The sequence below is a fragment of the Morchella sextelata genome (genome assembly GCF_020137385.1).
Source record: "Morchella sextelata strain SCLS chromosome Unknown scls_7, whole genome shotgun sequence".
Classification (NCBI taxonomy): Eukaryota; Fungi; Ascomycota; class Pezizomycetes; order Pezizales; family Morchellaceae; genus Morchella; species Morchella sextelata.
This window is the reverse complement of record NW_025408622.1, coordinates 56,852-74,776: the sequence shown is the minus strand read 5'-3', so window position 1 is coordinate 74,776 and position 17,925 is coordinate 56,852. Positions and strand designations below refer to the sequence as shown.

At 48.0% G+C, this 17,925-nt stretch overlaps 4 protein-coding genes across 4 annotated transcripts; 2 read left to right on the top strand and 2 right to left on the bottom strand.

Annotated features, from left to right (window-relative positions):
• Nucleotides 1-3,602: 3,602 nt before the first annotated feature.
• Nucleotides 3,603-3,971, top strand: H6S33_011710 (uncharacterized protein; the record flags this gene model as incomplete). The annotated part of the gene is made up of 1 exon (XM_044843241.1): nt 3,603-3,971. The coding sequence occupies one exon, from the start codon at nt 3,603-3,605 to the stop codon at nt 3,969-3,971; it is 369 nt and encodes a 122-aa protein (XP_044695378.1).
• A 4,024-nt stretch (nt 3,972-7,995) lies between these two features.
• H6S33_011709 (uncharacterized protein) lies at nt 7,996-8,970 on the top strand (the record flags this gene model as incomplete). Its single annotated transcript, XM_044843229.1, has 1 exon — nt 7,996-8,970. One exon carries the CDS (start codon nt 7,996-7,998, stop codon nt 8,968-8,970), a length of 975 nt encoding a protein of 324 aa, XP_044695377.1.
• Nucleotides 8,971-12,034: 3,064 nt separating this feature from the next.
• On the bottom strand, nt 12,035-12,370 carry H6S33_011708 (uncharacterized protein; the record flags this gene model as incomplete). Its single annotated transcript, XM_044843218.1, has 1 exon — nt 12,035-12,370. The coding sequence occupies one exon, from the start codon at nt 12,368-12,370 to the stop codon at nt 12,035-12,037; it is 336 nt and encodes a 111-aa protein (XP_044695376.1).
• A 1,871-nt stretch (nt 12,371-14,241) lies between these two features.
• On the bottom strand, nt 14,242-15,243 carry H6S33_011707 (uncharacterized protein; the record flags this gene model as incomplete). Its single annotated transcript, XM_044843207.1, has 3 exons — nt 14,242-14,645; nt 14,694-15,015; nt 15,070-15,243. 3 exons carry the CDS (start codon nt 15,241-15,243, stop codon nt 14,242-14,244), a joined length of 900 nt encoding a protein of 299 aa, XP_044695375.1.
• Nucleotides 15,244-17,925: the final 2,682 nt, after the last annotated feature.

The window sequence follows — 17,925 nt, the reverse complement described above, 5'->3', positions numbered from 1 at the left end:
ACCCGGGCAATCTAGAACCGGTAGAATACCTTGTTGGGAGATCCGTCAAAACACTCTTCAATGCTTTCTGGGGTATGCCGAGGGTTAATCCGTACGATCTCAATAAACCGGACATACTGCACAACATTTACCTGGGGATGTTGAAGCACATGATGGAGTGGATTCAGGGTTTCTTGAAGAAGCATCATCGATTGGAGGAATTCGACAAAGCTTGGGCTTCGATTGCGCCTTACCCTGGACTAGCAGTACCAAACAAGGCATATCGTTCTACCACCCAATGGCAAGGGAAAGAGATGCGGAATCTGGGGCGGGTCGTTCTAGGAGCACTCGCGGCTGCTCTGAGAAACCCGGGAGTGGCTGTCAGGAGCGACTTCGCAAAAGCTTTGAAATGCGTTCGAAGCCTAATAGACTTCCACTTAATGGCGCAATATGGGAGTCATACAACGAGCACACTGGACTATATGGAGAGCTATCTCGAGGATTTCCATAAACACAAGGATATCTTTTTAGAATTCAGGGCGTACAAGAAGACGTTAAAGGATGCGAGAGATCGAACGAAAGCAATTAGTGGCTCCCAGAGCACCCAGCGAGGCTTGGAGGAGATCCGGGAGATTCGGGAAAGATCGCACTTCAACTTCATCAAATTGCACGTCTTAATGCACTACCGGGAGCACGTTGAGCGCTTTGGTAGCATTCCTCAATACTCCACGGACGTCAGCGAGCTTGCCCATGTACGGCAGGTAAAAGAAGCTTACAGAGCGTCCAACAAGGTTGATGCTGCGACGCAGATACTGGACTATGGAGGGAGGCGATTGGCGTTAGAGATTCGAATTCTGAATCTGAAAGACATCGTCGGAGGTTCTGAGAGCACTGACGACATCCTCTGGAGCCATCGGGATAACCTCAAGGAGTTGCTCGACATTTTCAAGATCGAGGACCGCAAGAAAACGCCAAATGAACGCTCAATAGTAGAAAGCGGACTGCCCCTGAAGCGTCTTTGCAACCCCTCCGCGAAATCGGAAAGACTTTTCAACGTGGCAGACGGACTGCAAATGAGCCATCTCACGCTATATCGCCTGATAAAGGACTATGCCGAGGATGCGGGATGCTCTCAGAGCTTTGCCGGAAGCTCTGAGAGCATGTTGGAGCGCCGGGTGGAGGTTTTCACATGCTTGCAGGTTCCGATACCACTCTTCCAAAGGCCTGACGTATACGAGGTTCACAACATCAGGTGTACGGGAACAGCATCTTTTAGGAAGGGGAAAATAAGAAAGGATTGGGCATGGGTATCGGTAGGTTCCTCAGAGCAGTGGGGAGTGTTTCGGGGACGCTTACCAGGACGTGTGGAGGCTCTGTTCAAGGTGCGGGATAGCACAGGGCGCGCACATAGACTATGTGTAGTTGAGCTGCTTGAGGCGAAGGATCGTGGTATCGCTGATAGCTCACATGGGCTGCTGAAGGTCTGTAGGAGGAGGAGGAAGAGGATGTGGGTCGTGAATATTCGGAGTATATTAGGAATGGCCCATTTGTTCGAGGTGGATGCTGGCAATTGGCTGGTAAATACTAGGATAGATTTGCGTACGTGGAATGAATTCAGTTGAATGCTGTAAAGCATTCCCGAGTGCTATGCAGTGATGTGAGAGGATCACCGAGTGCTATGCAGTGATGTGAGAGGCTTACCGGGTGCTATCCAGTGAGAGCATTACCGAGTGCTATCCAGTGATGTGAGAGGATTACCGAGTGCTATCTAGTGATGTGAGAGGATTACCGAGTGCTATCCAGTGATATGAGAGGAATACCGAGTGCTATCCAGTGATATGAGAGGAATACCGGGTGCTATTCAGTGAATGCTCTGAGGGCAGTGGCGAGTGCTCTACGAGTGGAATGTTAGACCCAATAGGACCGTCTAATTCAAAATTCGTGTCGTTCTGCTAGTACGCATGCGGATTGGAAGAGGGAGGTGAGTATCGGCCGCTCAGTATCTGAGTCTGACTATCCAGCAAGCCAGCTCCAGGAGGGCGCGGTAGGCAGGCATTGGTCTTCCGACCAGTAAAGTCATCCTGCACCTTTTTCCAGTCCATGTTTGCTGCTTATGCATGGACATTGAGCTTTTCAGACGAGCCGTACCATGGCCTCAACCTCAAGGCTTATGCCTTTCACGAATCGACAGATACATACACGTTCGTCAAAGGTTTGGTAGCCATCTCCAGTATACACGACAGTGCTCGTATCAGTATTCCGCGACTGACCGTTCAGCGGCGTGAAGAATACCCACGTGAGATATCGTTTGAGGGACCGGCGATGCCTGCCTTGCCTTTGAAGAAAGCGTATCGATTCATATGGGTCTAAGTGGGGGGTGTCCCACCTTGAATAGTATTATTAAAGATGTTTCCGCAGCTCTACGAGCATTGGTCAGTGCTATGGAAGCATTCGTGATGCTCTCCGGACGTGAGCAATATCTCTTGGCAGTGCCTGGAAAAACTCATTGACGAAGAGTGTCTTGGCGTGGGCGATATGCTCTGGCGGTGCCTGGCGAGTAGCTCGTTGAGAATGCTCTCCTGGCGCAGATAGTACTGACGAGTGCTCTCTAGGCGTGAGCGATATGCTCTGGCAGCGCCTGGCGAGCAGCTCGTTGTGATTTGATCTCCTGGCGCAGATATTACTGACGAGTGCTGTCAGGGCGCTGACGCTGTCTCCTGGCGGGCCCCGACACGTCCGTGATTCGTTGCCAGTCCCTGGGCGGAAACTCATTAGTTGATCGTTCTTCAGACGCAGGAGGCATACCCAGGCGTGTCATGGCGGAGAGAGCATCGCCGGGTGCTCTCAGGACGAGCACCATATCGCCTGGAGGTGCATGACGCGTGAAAGTGCACGACGCGCCTAGAGAAGATTGCGGAGAGAGCATTGCTGGGTGCTCTATGGATGTAGGTGATATCGCTCAGAGTACTCTGTAGACAGTAGCATTAGCGAGTGCAAAGAAGCTCATTAGGGAGTACGAATATGCTGCTCTGACAGCGGACTGCTTGGAGCGAGTGCTCTGCTTGGATCGAGTGCTCTGCTGGAGCGAGTGCTCGAGTTGCAGTCGTGAAAAGCTCTCTTCTCTGACGTGGTCAGATGATTGGCACTGCGCTCTGGCGGAGTGTATAGACGATTATGCGCCCTGGTGCTGCCAGACAGAGAACATACTGCTCTGGGGGCGTCGGGCGCGGATGCTAGGATCACCTGGCGCGAGCACCCTGCTGTGGCGACGCCTGGCGCGAGCACCCTGCTGTGGCGACGCCTGGCGTGAGGACCCTGCCCTGGCGACGCCTGGCACGAGCACTCTGCCCTGGCGGCGCCTGGCGTGCCTGGCGCCCAGGGCGTAGGCGCTGCGCCCTGAGGAATAGCAGAGTTTGCTGATGTGCCTTCAAACCGGCGGCCAATGCGATCAGATGGACGTTACTAGCGTTTTCCTATACGGCGAACTGTAGGAAGAAATCTATATGAAATCACCACCTGGCTACCCTACTCCCGGTAAGGTATGCAGACTTATCAAATGCATCTACGGCCTCAAACAGTCATCTCGGGAATGATATGCTTGCCTCTCCAAAACGCTAATTAAAATGGGATTCAAAAAAGCGGACTTCGACCCTTGTGTTTTTATCCACAGAACAGGGAAGGTTGTCATCCCTATCTATGTAGACGATATCCTTATCTTCTACTGGTCCATTGAACGTAAAAACCGCGTCAGCCTCCAACTCCACGCAGAATTCGAAATGACGGAAACTGGCACAGCCAACTGGGCACTCGGGATCCACGTGATCCACACTAAAACTGGCGTGATCCTATCACAGGAAGCCTATCTCAAGCGTGTACTCATTAAATACAGTTTCGATGAATCTAGACCTGTGGCAACACCTATCGACAATAATGTTCACCTACAAAAGGGAACAGAAGCGGAGAAAATCGACGATGCAACAATCTATAAGTAGATAATCGGTTCATTAATGTATGCAGCAATCGGTACCAGACCAGACCTCACCTACACCGTCACCATGCTCTCGCAATTTTCTTCCTGTCCCACCAAAGCTCATCTGGCTGCAGTCCATCGCGTCCTTCGTTACCTCAAGGGTACCTCGATTGGTAACTCTTCTACACAAAAACGCGACCCACTGCACTCATTGGCTTCAGTGACGCAAGCTATGCCTCTGATATCGATGATCGCCGCTCATTTACCGGCCACTGCTTTATACTAGGGGAAGCTCTTATCTCCTGTCGCTCTTATAAGCAGCGCTCCGTCACCACGACTACTACTGAGGCAGGATATATGGCTCTTTCGGATACTAGTCGACAACTGATCTGGTTAAGGAACGCGATACATGAGTTGGAACGGAAACCGAAACTTTCTTTTATTCTTCGTGGTGATAATAATGGTTCTTTGTCCTTGGTTAAAAATCCTGTCTTTCATAAAAGTTCTAAACATATTGATGTGCATTTTCATTTTGTTCGGGAACGATACGAGGATAAATTATTTGAGTTGGAATATATCTCTACAAACGAAAACTTGGCGGATTTACTTACAAAGGGATTGGATAAGGGCAAGCATGTTTTATTTTCTTCTACTATTCACTGTGGCTCACAAGGGGAAGTCTTGAAATAGTACGCTTAGCACATTTCATAGTATTGGAGGATTCTCATTTGTCATCATGAGTCACGGGTTTTTGACTCATTCTTTCTCTGGTATTTATTAGTCATGTCTTTCTATTACTCATACAGTTATGATTCATTATGTTTTGTGTTACCTTTCTTTAGTATAAATATGGGGCATATACCCCTCTTTAGTTAGTTGGAATAACATGCTCAATTACTATACTTCTCTATATATATTTTCTCTATATCAGCATGGAGACAACAGTCAATGAGCAGACTAATAAGCAGCCTGTCAGGGTCGGGACCTTACATGATGTACTAGGGTGTAGCGAAAAGTGATCAGAATCTGATAAGACAAATACACGTATTCACCGCAGCATTCACTTATCAGATTCTGATCACTTACCCTCAACACCCGGTACACATAGGCAATAACATCGGGGCTTAGGTCCGGTATCATCACTAGTGTTTACGGCCTTGGAAAAAGGCGAGAGTGGAAGGTGTTAAAAAACGGAGACACTCCGCCGACTCACAATTTAGCGTAGTAGTGAAAGAGAATATGGTGGCGCGGTATCAAGCTTTAAGCCACCTTGGCTATGTTATGTCCCAGCGATGAACGCTCCCCATTCAGGAACGGTCGTGAATCGGACATTCTATTCACAAATGGAACAGCAATTTAGCGCTCCAATCATGAACGCACTGTTATATCAGACAAGACTGGTAATTAGACGTCAGTTCCAGCTGCAGGGTCGGTGTCAATGTCAGTTTCTTGTTTATTCTCAAGTCACTTCAGAAATATCAGCAAAATATACAGCAGGCTGGGAGGGAGTTTAGCAGAACTTTGCAATGTACTATGTATGAACCCAGATAAGTAGTGGTGCTTGAGGAACACCTCTATGGAATATCCTCTACTGGTCTGGAGATGTTCTGGCTCAGAGATAATATACATGACCCGAGACCGGTGTACCAAGGCTTATATATCTGCCAACAGTGCATAGTTGTTAGGCGTAGGTGTGGCATTCCTGACTGGTGGCTCTACTGGCTGATGCTCCGGTATAGGATTGCGTTCCTGAATGGAGAGCGTTCGTCGCTGGGATATAACAGCTACACGTGGGTTCCGTTGACTTCAGGGGCTGGTTTATCTCTATCCGAATGCTTCACGACTGTCAAGAAAAGAGTGCTTACGCAATTGGGATTTTTCACTGTTAATGGGCCAACCACCTAAGGCTATTGTCAAGGGTTTGTTATCTAGGCACGCTCTCTCGTAATCGTGTCTGAATTGATCCGAAAGTGTGGTGAAATCGGAATCACCTTCCACGCGCTAACAGAGTTATAGAATCGACTGATCGAATAGAGGAAGCCATTGTAGAGCAGGGATTATGAAAGATAGGAACATATTACTTATCAGTATGTAGCCTTAACCAGCATGTAGCGTTTTGATATGCATCAAGGGGGCCTTTAAAGATAAAACTTAGCCATGATCAATGATCATTAGCACGAAATTACATTTGATCTCCCGCTGATATTCATGAGTACTATTAAACAGTATAAGAGAGCTTTACACATCATTATTTGTGATATGCTCACTATCCGGACAGGTCATAATTTGCCACTAGAGCTACAAAAATCGTTCGATCATGAAACATCATTCGGTCATGGTGTCTCACTCGCTTCATCGATAGATCGCTTCTGTTTATTTTTATTTTTTGTTTAATTAATTAGTTGCATGATCGCTTCTGTTGCGTGTGGGCACTAAAGGGTGAAAGTAGATTGAATTGTACGACAATTAGCTGCTTTAGAGAAGATATTGAGCCGGACTGTCTTAGTTTACCGATACACAGTTGGGATGGTTGGCAGTAGACTGTCTTATAATGACCATTGACATGAATCTCGAAAGTCCCTTAGGCTAGATTTCGGACTTATACGGTTCGCCTACCTACGGCACAAAGTCATGCACACGAAACAGTTGCATACCTTCAGGACTACTTGTAATATCCCTACCGGCGGGCAGTGGCACCAGACCACGACCAAACACCACCATGAAACCCATGGGGTTTTCTTAAGTCCAAGTTGAGGAAAAGATGACACAAGAGGTAGAGAAGGCGTAAGGAGTGGGGAAGATATCCCCAAGAGGCCTTTGATGCACCTTAATTGAGTTCATAGTATGCCCAAGGGTGAATCAGGGTTATGCGGTAAATGAAAGCTACCAAAAATAGTAGTTCTTTCATTTTTCATTTCTTTGCCATCTGATTATGCCATAATTTCAATTTCATGTTTATTCAATCTGTGGTTGTTGAGATGTTCGGTGGGTCGTGGTCTGGTTGCTATGGGGTGGGATCCGGGAATTTTCTAGGTACAGGTGTACAATAAAAAGTCTAGAGAATATTATGTAGTTCGAACGTACTGCAGTTGATGAGATCGGCACGAAAATTACATTGGTACGTACCGTTGAAAGCCCTGTTACTATGAATTATTCCTTCCTATGTCACCTAGACAGGTAGTGACGAAGCCCTATCTCCGGTAACGTGTAATATATAGGAATGTCCTATGCAGCAACATGTTTAGGTGATATCCATCGGTTGGTGTAGGGTGAAGGAACGTACATAACCTTATGAACGGAGCGCGCACTTGACCAAGCATCTCGCCCGTCAATAGTTCAGAACAAGGGAAGTGTTCGCGCAAGGGCCCGGTCGTGTAACTCTCGGTCATCTCATTGATGCACGCAACACACAGCTCAAATGAGAGTAAGATGCAGAACGAGCGACTGTGACAATGTTTTCCGCCTTTGTCGGATGTCGATAATTGGTTATCATTTTCTTGTAACCTATAGCCGGGATCAATCCTTTATAACCAAGGGAAACTACCAGCACCGCTATCGACCAGTTTATTCTACCAACAACAGTGTTCAGTCGTGCATGTTCCCCTTGCTTTCCTTTCCTCCCGCATCTTCCACTATCGGCCACCTTCTGGAACGGTCTACTATAATCTTTGTTCAAGATATGAGAGATCAAACAGGGGCTTACTATATCGTATTGCTATTTGAATAGCGTCCCATTCGGTAGGATGTACTCTAGCCATACGGGATCCCCCTTCCTCTATTAAAGTGTCGTGCGGCGAACACGACCCTATAGATCACCGTGCCTTAAATACTAATAGTGATAATAATAATAATACTAATAATAATAACAGTATTATAGTAATAACGCTGGACCTCGGCGCCGCGCTGTGATTACTCATCTACACTGCGCACACACGCAAGGAACAGACCAATCAGCAGCGCAGTGGTGGTCCTGGCCCTGATCATGGCCTCCACCGCCACCACCACACCAAACCACACCATCGACAACGACCGCCACCACTATCATCATGGCGCTCGCGGACCCTGCGCTCTCCCACCAGCTAATGCTAACCATCGGAAAACACGCATTCGCCGACCCCCCACTCCCACTCGAGCTCATGCTCGTCGTCGGAGAGCAAGCCAGCCCTCGGACTCTCTCCGTGCTCTCCCGCACCTGTCACACTCTCCACACTCTCCTCGCGCTGGAGCTCCAGAGGAGATTTAACGCCGACGTCGAGGACATCACCATCTGGGCGGCCGCCTCCACCCGCCCCCGACTCCTTGAGCGCGCCATCACCACCGCTCTCGCCCCCGGCTCTCCTGTTGCCGCCGCCCACCAGGACCGGCTCCGCGACACTCTCAGCCGGCGCCTCTCCCGGCTCTTCTCCCTGCCCGTGGAGCAAAAGGCGGCCGAGACCGTCAAAGTTCTGATGTCCCACAAAATCAGGCCCTTTGTCTCGACCGCCATGCGTCCCAGGAATCGGCTGCCCGGGAATCGTCCCACCACTACCACCATCGCTCGGCCCCCAAGCAACAGACCCATCACTCGGTCCCGGAGATGGTTGATTGACAAAGAATGTGCTCCGTCATGGGTGGAGCATGCGGTGCGCCAAGGGGATCTGTGGCTGGCGCGGTGGCTCCTGGAAGAGGCGGGTGCCGAGGTGCATGCAAGCGCGGTGAGGGTGCAGGGGAGCCAGGCGCAGACGCTATTAGACGTTGCCAGAGATCGGAGATTTGAGAGGCCGAGGGCCAAGTATGTGGAGGAGATGATCCAGCTGTTGATAAAGCACGACCCGAAGCCGAGCACTCCCTGCTATCCGGGCATTCGGCCAGAGAACCAGCAGCGCTTGGAGGAGATGCTGAAGGTGTCCGACGACCCAGGCGCGCTCCTGGATGCTTGGGTATCTGAGGAGCTTGAGGTATATGTCAACTTCGTATGGGAACGATCGGCTGAGTGTTGGAATACGCATATGACCAGTGCGTCGAGAGCGGTGGGGCTGTGAGGCCGGGTATGGAGACGGATAGGAAGAAGCCCGTATGTTACAGGCTGCTGCCCGAGGCATACATGTGAGGTGATTACTCTACATTCCCGCCCACCGTAGTGGGTAAACATGTTTGTATTTTATCTGAGGGCTCGTGTGGTTGTTTTGTTTCTGTTCTCCGGGCAATATAACTGGCCGAGGAATGTATGAATTTCAATCCCGAGCAGTATTGACTCCTGGCCGCTGCAAGGGCCGAAGGTATTGAATGGGGAGAGAACGAAGCTCTTCATCCCTTGATTGCAAGCTCCTCATCTGCCCCCGGGTCTCTAGGCTTGTTTTAGCTCCTCGCGCCGCAGTGAGCTCTGGACGTTGCTTGAGTTTCATCCCAACCATGAAAGCACTTGATCTAAGGCTGTGTAACTTCCACGGATTCAATGATCACTTACCGTAAACTAATACTCAATGATCCAGCCATGGTCCTGGACAACCACAAGATCGGGCGTCGAGTGCCTCAAACCAAAGATTGTAGACAATCGCCGACAATTGGGGATTGCGCAGCGCTTGGGGAATGGAACGTGTCAAGATGAACTATACAATCAATAGTGCTGTTCTGACCCATACATCCGTCATGCCCCATCCGCTGATATCAACATATAGGCCGACCCAATTGACTGCTGTCATCAGATGGCGCTACCGGTTAATCAATGGGTAGCATCGACTGAATGGGATACCCAATGATGGTACAGTGAGTGGTTGGGCTACCTAAATATTGAACAGTAAGTGGATGGATGCCCGCCCATCTCGAAATCTCTTCATCAGTGCTAGTGATGGGCACAGGACGGGTAGAGATGAGCCAAGGTAGGGTTCGAGCTGGCTTGCATTGTGGAGATAAAGGCTTGAGACCTTCGAGCCCTGGAGCTAGACTCGAGCCTAAGCTCCAGCCTTTTGAATATGGGCTAGAGTCAGCTCACGCTCGTCGATAAGAGAGCTCAAACTCAAATCTTAAACCAGCTTGACTCGTGCCCATCACTATTTATCAAGAATGGATATATAGTAAGGTAAATATAAATGGTCTGATATCAAATTTCCGAGATTTTAATTAACCACTGAATAGGGTTGCAATGACTGTATGAGCAAAACGGAGCTGAAAAGTCGACTTCCCCTACTTTTCAAAAACTCTGTCTCACCGACTTAACGGAGTTACAAAATTAGCTGCTTGAAAATAAACTTTTTTGCTAAAATGTAGTTGTGTGGTTGCGTTAGAAATCTTCCTCTTATGACTGCGTTTGGACTTGCACCGAAATGGGCCCTTACTTCGCGCACAAGTACATTGCCGAAAGATTGGGTATACATAGCTACGAGGGTACCGAATCTTCAGTGTTCTATAATATTTGCGATATGAGCAGGTATTTTATGCGATATCTCTGAATAGACTATCCATCGATCACCCACTGCCTGTTTGTGAACGAGGTATGCTATATGACGATATCATGCCAGCGGGTAGCATCCCCAACTAGGTCAGAATAGTGGCACATGACTACAGAGTTATAACATAATATCCTTTGATTTACTTATGAGTTCTAATTCGGAACAATTTTTGCCAGATGTAAATCGGGCTAACCAGCTTGCGTCCTGCAAGATTCAACCAATTCTCAATCTGAGGCGATCTATGCAGCATCCTTCACCAAAAGCTCTACCATATCATAATTCTCATCTCAATCCCCCTACAGTCTAATTTCCGTGGTTTGGAAAAGTAATTCACCTCCCGGCAGAGGTGAAATGGGGATCAAATAAGATAATGTCAATTACCTTCTAGGTTTTCTGATAAACTATCCAAGGAGGAATTTAAAGCTTTGATATCGACTCAAGCTCCTAATATAGTTTAGTGTAGGTAATATTATCTTCAGTCGGAGATAAACCTTTTGACTAGCAAAACTGCACCATCACATCAGCAAAAAATAGGTTTCCCCAAGACGAATTCCGGCACCCAGATGCTCAAATTCGTCTTTTGCCCCCAAAACCTCGTCTTTTGGCTCTGGGATCTCGTCTTGCGTCCCCTTATTTTTGGCCGCTTATCATTCGACTACAAAATGTTGTCCATTTAGAGCTCCAATTACGAAACCGGTCGTGCGACCTCATTAGCTCGTATTTTGAATCAATCTATCCTACGCTCATCTTATACAAAATATCCCCATCTTCACTACCTGTCAAAAGATAAAGATTGCTCAATTGGGAAATCCTCGTTATATGACTCGGACCTAATTCTGTCCAAAATCCAAGTCCAATAATCACTTTGTCTAAAATACAAACTCTAATGACCCACAGACCTGTTTAATACCTACCACATAACATGTACAATACAATCTAGTGCGTCAAATATCCATTGTTTAACATGTTTAAAAACTACCCTCTAATTCCTGTTTGTCTTCCTAGTTCGTTATAATCCCCCCTGCCTAAAATCTATCGTAAGAAGTCCAGCTGTCTAAACTCTCTTGTCTGGTGTTCATGTCATCAGTATCATTATAAAAAACCCAGTCCAACGTCCAGTCTTACTTCAGTAAATTGATCCGTATATCGATAGATCGATCGTACTATTGATAAACCATCTATTCTTTGTAGATGACATCGTCTCAGGCATCAAATGAGCGGCGCCCAAAATTCTTTTTATGTTTACAACCCATATATCATCAGGAGAGCTTGAGCAACGTGATACCCTTATTAGCCCGTGATCGACGTTGCGGTTTCCATTGAAGTCAGTTTCAATGGTTCTATCGTAGCCAGAAGTCTGGCCCTCTTTCGTCTTGAGTACCTGAGCTTAAAGACCGCAAGCAGCCTTGCTGGGTATAAGCACTGCAAAGCCTCCAGGTAAGCCGACTTTTGACGAAACCAGACTCAGTCGTTGCGCTCATTCCCCGTCTGTAACCCGACATTCCGGTCGTACGAAGTGTATGAGTTGTCCTCTCGTCATCCTGACCATGCAAAAGAACAGGTACGTTGAGCTGTTTGAATGTGTTTATATGCCAGCTATCGATTTCTTCAGGTATATATCTTCGTATCCAAGATATAGCTTCCTCCTGAAATACCGTCAGATGTAATACCCCAGTCTCTCTGTAGCTCCTGCGATATCTACACTACCGACATTTATTAATTTGAATGGGCATTTGACCCACCTCTTCTCCAACCTAGTGTCGCTTGCTAAATAGACCAATGGCACGACATCCTGCGCTTGAAACGCCGGGTCATCCTGAGGGTCTCTAAGATCCCGCCTTTCAACTTGCATCCTCCTCTTCAGACGTTGCTCTAAGATGTCGAGATTACTGACAAACTCAGTAGTCGAAAAACCGTCCCGGAAAATTTGTAGAAGATTTAATTCGCAAATGGAAAACATATAATAACGGTTAAATGTCCGAAGTATCTGCATTGTGGGATTGATATAATTGCTCCGACGACACGGTATTTTGATCTGATCCCTGTAGGTCGACTCACAAGACTCCGTTGAATAGTACAGAATATTGCCGTATTGACGAATGTGCTCTGTGAAATGGCCTATGAGGTGTATCTTGGGGAAGTTGAAGTAGGATTCCGCTCACAAGAGCTCGTCGGTTTCCGCTTGGAGATTTAGCCTTTGGTCTGCGATAACCCTTCGTCTTTGGCCTTCAGAGTCGTTTATGCCTATTAAATCGACATCGTATTCCCCCTGCAATTCCTCCAATGTTCCGCCACAAGTTTATCAGTCTCCCTAGTCACGCGATATTTCCTGAAGATATCCTTCGTCCTATGGAAAGCCTTTAGGTAACTATCCAACATGTCTATCGTCAGCTCGTTATGAGAACGATGTTGGGAGAGTAGTACCCAGTCAACCAATGCCCGAATACATTGAAAGGCTTTCTTGAATGGCTCTGCCTGCACAGATGACAGATTCCTGAGGGCGGACGCCAGGGCTGGTAAGATTATTTTCTGAAAATTACACATCTCCTTCCCTTGCCATTGACTGACTTCTTGATAAGGCTTCGTCAGTGGGGTAGATCCAGGGTGAGGGAGTATGTGCATCCATATGGAATTGAATTCATTCAAACGACCATGTTCCTTCAGGATGTCCTATAGCCACTCTATAAGATGTTTCAGGATTACCAAGTATACCATGTGCAGCATGTCTGGCTTATGGAGGTCGTAGGTTTGTACGAAGGGGAGATTCCAGAAAGGATTGTACAGAGGTTATAAACCACGAGAATCAAACCACTTGGTCAGCGTCTTCAGCTCCCTCTAACGGGGGAAAGTTCTAGGACAAAGACGTGGGTAGGTACCGAGACAAGTATCGACTCGCATACGTTTTCGGACGAGGACAGGGGACCGGTCTGAATACCGATCGAAACAGAATAGAATTTACTAGCAAACAGGATGAAGACGTTGCGTAAAGAATAAAGAAAGAGAAGTACAGATAGTGAGAATGAAACCTCGAATATAAACCCCAAAGAATAACCCAATAACTAATCCTCGTAATCACACCTAAGGAAATATCAAACAAATATAATAATATCCCACAATCGATCCCGATCCTTCTCTCTACAACCTAACCCGAAGCGCCTAGCGCTTACTGTATTCTCCAAGTACCTTCCTATCATATCCAACCTAACTGAAGCTATCCTGATCCTTCACCTAACAACCCAATTCCATAGCGTTCCCGTCGGCAGAGCAGGTGGAGGCGGTCGGGCCGTGATAATCTCACTTTTCGCCTCTCGTCGGATTCTCCACTACCTTCACCACCCTGTACTAAAGATACATTCTCTTGTATTTGTCCTGATCATGAGGGTAGGTTTTGAGCAGTTCGGTTTTGTATTCGTCCAGTCTGTTGATGGGTATCTCCCACTTGAGGCAAACGTTGAACTTGGTATTCAGAATATTGCAGCTCTCCATGTGGTCTGAAAGCCATGCCATCAGAATCGGCCAACAACACCTTTCGTACCCATCTGAGCAGCCCATTAAAACGCTGAGCCTTTGGTCAAAGTGTAGCAGAGGCTCCAGCATAACTGACATGACTCTCTTCAGCATCTCCACTGACCAGGACCGGAGTCTCCCCTTTGACGTCGTGTCGTCAATTATTTTAGCAGGTATTGGCAATAGTGCGAGCAGCAAATGCACTTTGGTCGATGGCTAGGATCATCCTTTTCTCGGTATATTGCCTATCCTCATATATATCGGCCATGTCTCCTTGTCTCTGGAGAAGCTTGTCAGATGCATGACTTCGGAGCTGCAGATAATAGGGACAATCGTGACCCCAGTAGGAAGTCTTTCCTACATATTCCACCACCGGTCCAATGTATACCTCTCGGAATAGAGTTGATATCCGTCCGCATTGTAAACCCTCTGCAGCCGATAAACCATGCTCGATTTGTAGCAACGTTGATACAGGAGATACCTCACGCATTCGACCGGATTCCTGTAATATAAGTCGGTCGTTCTTCCAAAGTCGTCCCTGACGGTCCCGTATTGAACGTTAGATAAGGAGCCCATGATTTTATCGAGCTGGTTCTGGAAAGTATAAGTGGACTGAACAGATCGCTCGTCCTTTGTTGTCTTGTGCAACCCCTCATTGAAGTAGGCATCAATTGATATAGAGGTCAGCTTGTGCTCGATAAAGAAACGAGTCAATCTCCATTCCGCTGTGTCTTTGAATGCTGCCCAGGGCTTCCAATTCTCTTCCATATAGTCCCGACAACCCTGTACCTACCCATATCTTTGTGCACTGTTGGGTAGGTATGCCCTAGTCTTTTGATTATCGTCAGCTTGCTCTGAGATCGGGGTGGCGATCGCCTGAAGGCCTTCGTAGTCGGAGTCAGCGTCAAAGTCGGATTCCGCCTCAGAGTTGGCTTCTGAGTTTGTAGAATCATCCGACCCATCAATTACTAGAGTAAGCATACCAGGCCTGGCATCTGGCAGTGTAGTTTCGTCTTCTAAATGCTCGTTCTCAGGCAAATCGTGACCACCATTATGCCAGTAAATATGACTTGCAAGATGTCCTGCATCATGGTAATAACTTGTGCACAGGGGGCAAGGTGTGGATGATATCTGCTTTATTGATCAGTTGTGATGGTCTTTTGGCTTGTCGTGCGTGTCTTTTACTTCTTCGTATAGCTCATTCTCGCGTTCACTGGCACTGGTATCGAGTGGGTTTATATCGCTGGAATTCTGACTGAGCAAAATGACACTGTAGCACAGACCAACGATCGTTTCCCTGGGATTGTCAGCCGCGAGCCAAGCTTTGTCAAGCACATGTGACCTGACATCATTCATCATGATGTCATATGAGCTCACTACCAACAGTTGCAAATCCCCGTCAAAGCACTCGTGTTGGTTCATTCATTAACCTAATCCAGCGACGATGTGCCTTTATTTGTCATCCCCTGCCTTGTGTATATGGTTAGGCATTACGAGTTGTTGGTTCCAGCACACCCTCACGATGGTAATTCGCATAGTCTTTGTTCTATATAAGGGTCTAAATACCTAGTTGTTTCCCCGGAGTCTATCCTCCTGAAGGCATCCAACAACAGTGAACCATCTTTTGACCACCTTCCTAACGCAACTGACTACAATGGTGGGAATGCGATCGGGTAAGAACAAGTTGGCATTAGACCAAGCGGGAAGGTCATCTCCGAAGAAAAGAACAGAATGGGCCGATAAGCAGGGCTCCTGAGTTTTGTCGATTAGCAGAGCAGCGTACATAGCAAAGGTAAGATTTCTATCCAGTCCTATATCTTTCGCCCTCTGATGCCCACCAGGGGTATGCGAAAAAGAGCAAATTTACTGGCGCCGAAGTTAAGTCCTTGCTCGGCATTACGCCGGCTCAATGGAGGAACGTGTTCAAGCTCTGCACGACTACTTTATCGAGAATGAGATTGTCAGCAGAACTATGGCAGCAGACGAGGAATCAGACCAGGCTGTGAGACTCGTGCCCAGTTATCCGCTCTCGATGAACTTCAGATGCCTGCTTCAACAGCTGGAGGAAGATTGCACCTTACAAGGAGCTTTGGTTAAAGCCTGTTTGAGCAGTATACTCCAATATCTTGCTAAACGTAAGTCTGCTGAGGAGAGAGAGAAGTTCTCTGAGGCACTCAAAGAGAATGAGTGTGCGGCGAAGTCAGCGAAGGTGAAAGCAGCGAAGAAAATGAGACCAAGGGGAATGCAACCGATACAAAAGGCAATGGCAAGCAGCGCAAGATGGCGCCAACTTGCAGTTCGACAAAGAGGAGCAAGCAGGCCCAGGCACCTCTGCCCGATGACGAGGACGAGGTCTACCCTGACATTGACGAATTTGCCTCGTCAGAAGATGAAAAAGAGAAGACAAGGGACAATGCACATGTTGGAGATGGGAAGGACAACGAAGAGACATCCGAGGAAGCCGACGAGCCCTTCTCAGTGAAGCCTCGGAAGGTCGAAAAGGCACCATATCCTATTGATCGGCCTATCGGCATTTCACATTCTTTCCCCTCCAAATACCACTTTGAGCGGCTCAGAGGGGTAAAGTTGGGACTACATCGGAAGCCTTGGAAAATGCCTAATTGCACTACAAGAACTTTTGGTGGGTATCCCTACCTGATGTTTAGTTCACTTCCCGGTCCGTATCTATGGGAGGTCGTGAGGATGGTCAGGAGTGTACAACTTGATCCTGAAATCTGCGGCGGTGCTTCTGACTTGCTACACTCCACGATACACTATTTGGTCGGGTCTCTTGTCCTTGATGAGGAGTTTTCCAAAACCGCGTCGGGTCAACATAGTGTTTAACAGCCGTTACCTGAACAGGTCATCTTCCTACAGTCGGACAAAGATGTCAGAGTATGGCTCAATGCTTGTATAATTGCACCGTGATTGAGGCTATTGGTGGTTTATAATAAGCGCGATAAAAATGGCAGGCAGACTCCACCGCCTCTGTCATTCCCCTACTTTCACGTTGACTGGGAGCTGCTGATGGACAATCAGTTACGGATTGACCGAAGAGTATCGGGCATTAAGGCCGAGGAGACAGAAAGCCGTGGGGAGAAACTGACAAAGAGAAACAGAAGTGAGATTGTGGAGGTGAGCGACGATGACGATTACGGCGACGACGACAATGAAGGGAAGAGTGAAGGTGGAGGGTCGAATTCCCGTAAAAAGCCTAGAGGAGAGAACGCCGGAGAGGGCAAGTCAAGCAAGATGGCCCAGAAAGACGACGATGATGGGGACGACAACGACGAAGAGTATGAGGAGGACGATGACATCGATGACGAGGAAGAAGAAGAGGAGGAGGACGAGGAAGAAGAGGAGGAAGAACAGGAGGAGGAGGCCCCAAGGAGAAAGAAGACAAAACATCCGGGCTCGAGATGCCGGCCAAGACACCACCATCAAAGAAAACCGGCCTGAAGACCCCGGCCAAAACACCTGCTCAGACTATTACTGGCCAGCGAGGAGGGAGAAGGTCGAGAGGGTGAGTTGCACAAAATCCCGTACCAGTAGTATAGTTTAGGGCTAGTTAGAGTTAGGGTTAGGGTTAGCTAGGGTTAGTTATCTAGTAGTCGAATGTCGGACAGGATTTTGAGGTTGCCCGGGAACCGTCGCCCCACAATTCCGGGCTCCGTGGCTATGGGTCGAACAGGACGACCCGAGTCCATTCCCATCATCAGGTATGCGCGTACAGGGGGTCGTGGTCGTGATTGCGGGGGCGGAGGTGGTGGTTGGGGGCTGTTGAGTAGGGTAACTCACTGTGAGTCTTGGCGACCCATCCTGGTTCACTCCCGGCACCGCCACTCACCGGGCGGGTACAACGATCGATGACTGCATGGCACCGAACGCACCGTCTCGAGCCCACGATCATGACGGCGCACGAAATTCAATGATGCCGCGTTTCCCCATCCTCTGCTTCGATGGAATACATAAATTTCGGATTGCGAACTGCGGGTCACCGCATCGGGCGAATCCCACTTCTTGTCTCCGCTGTGTCTTCTT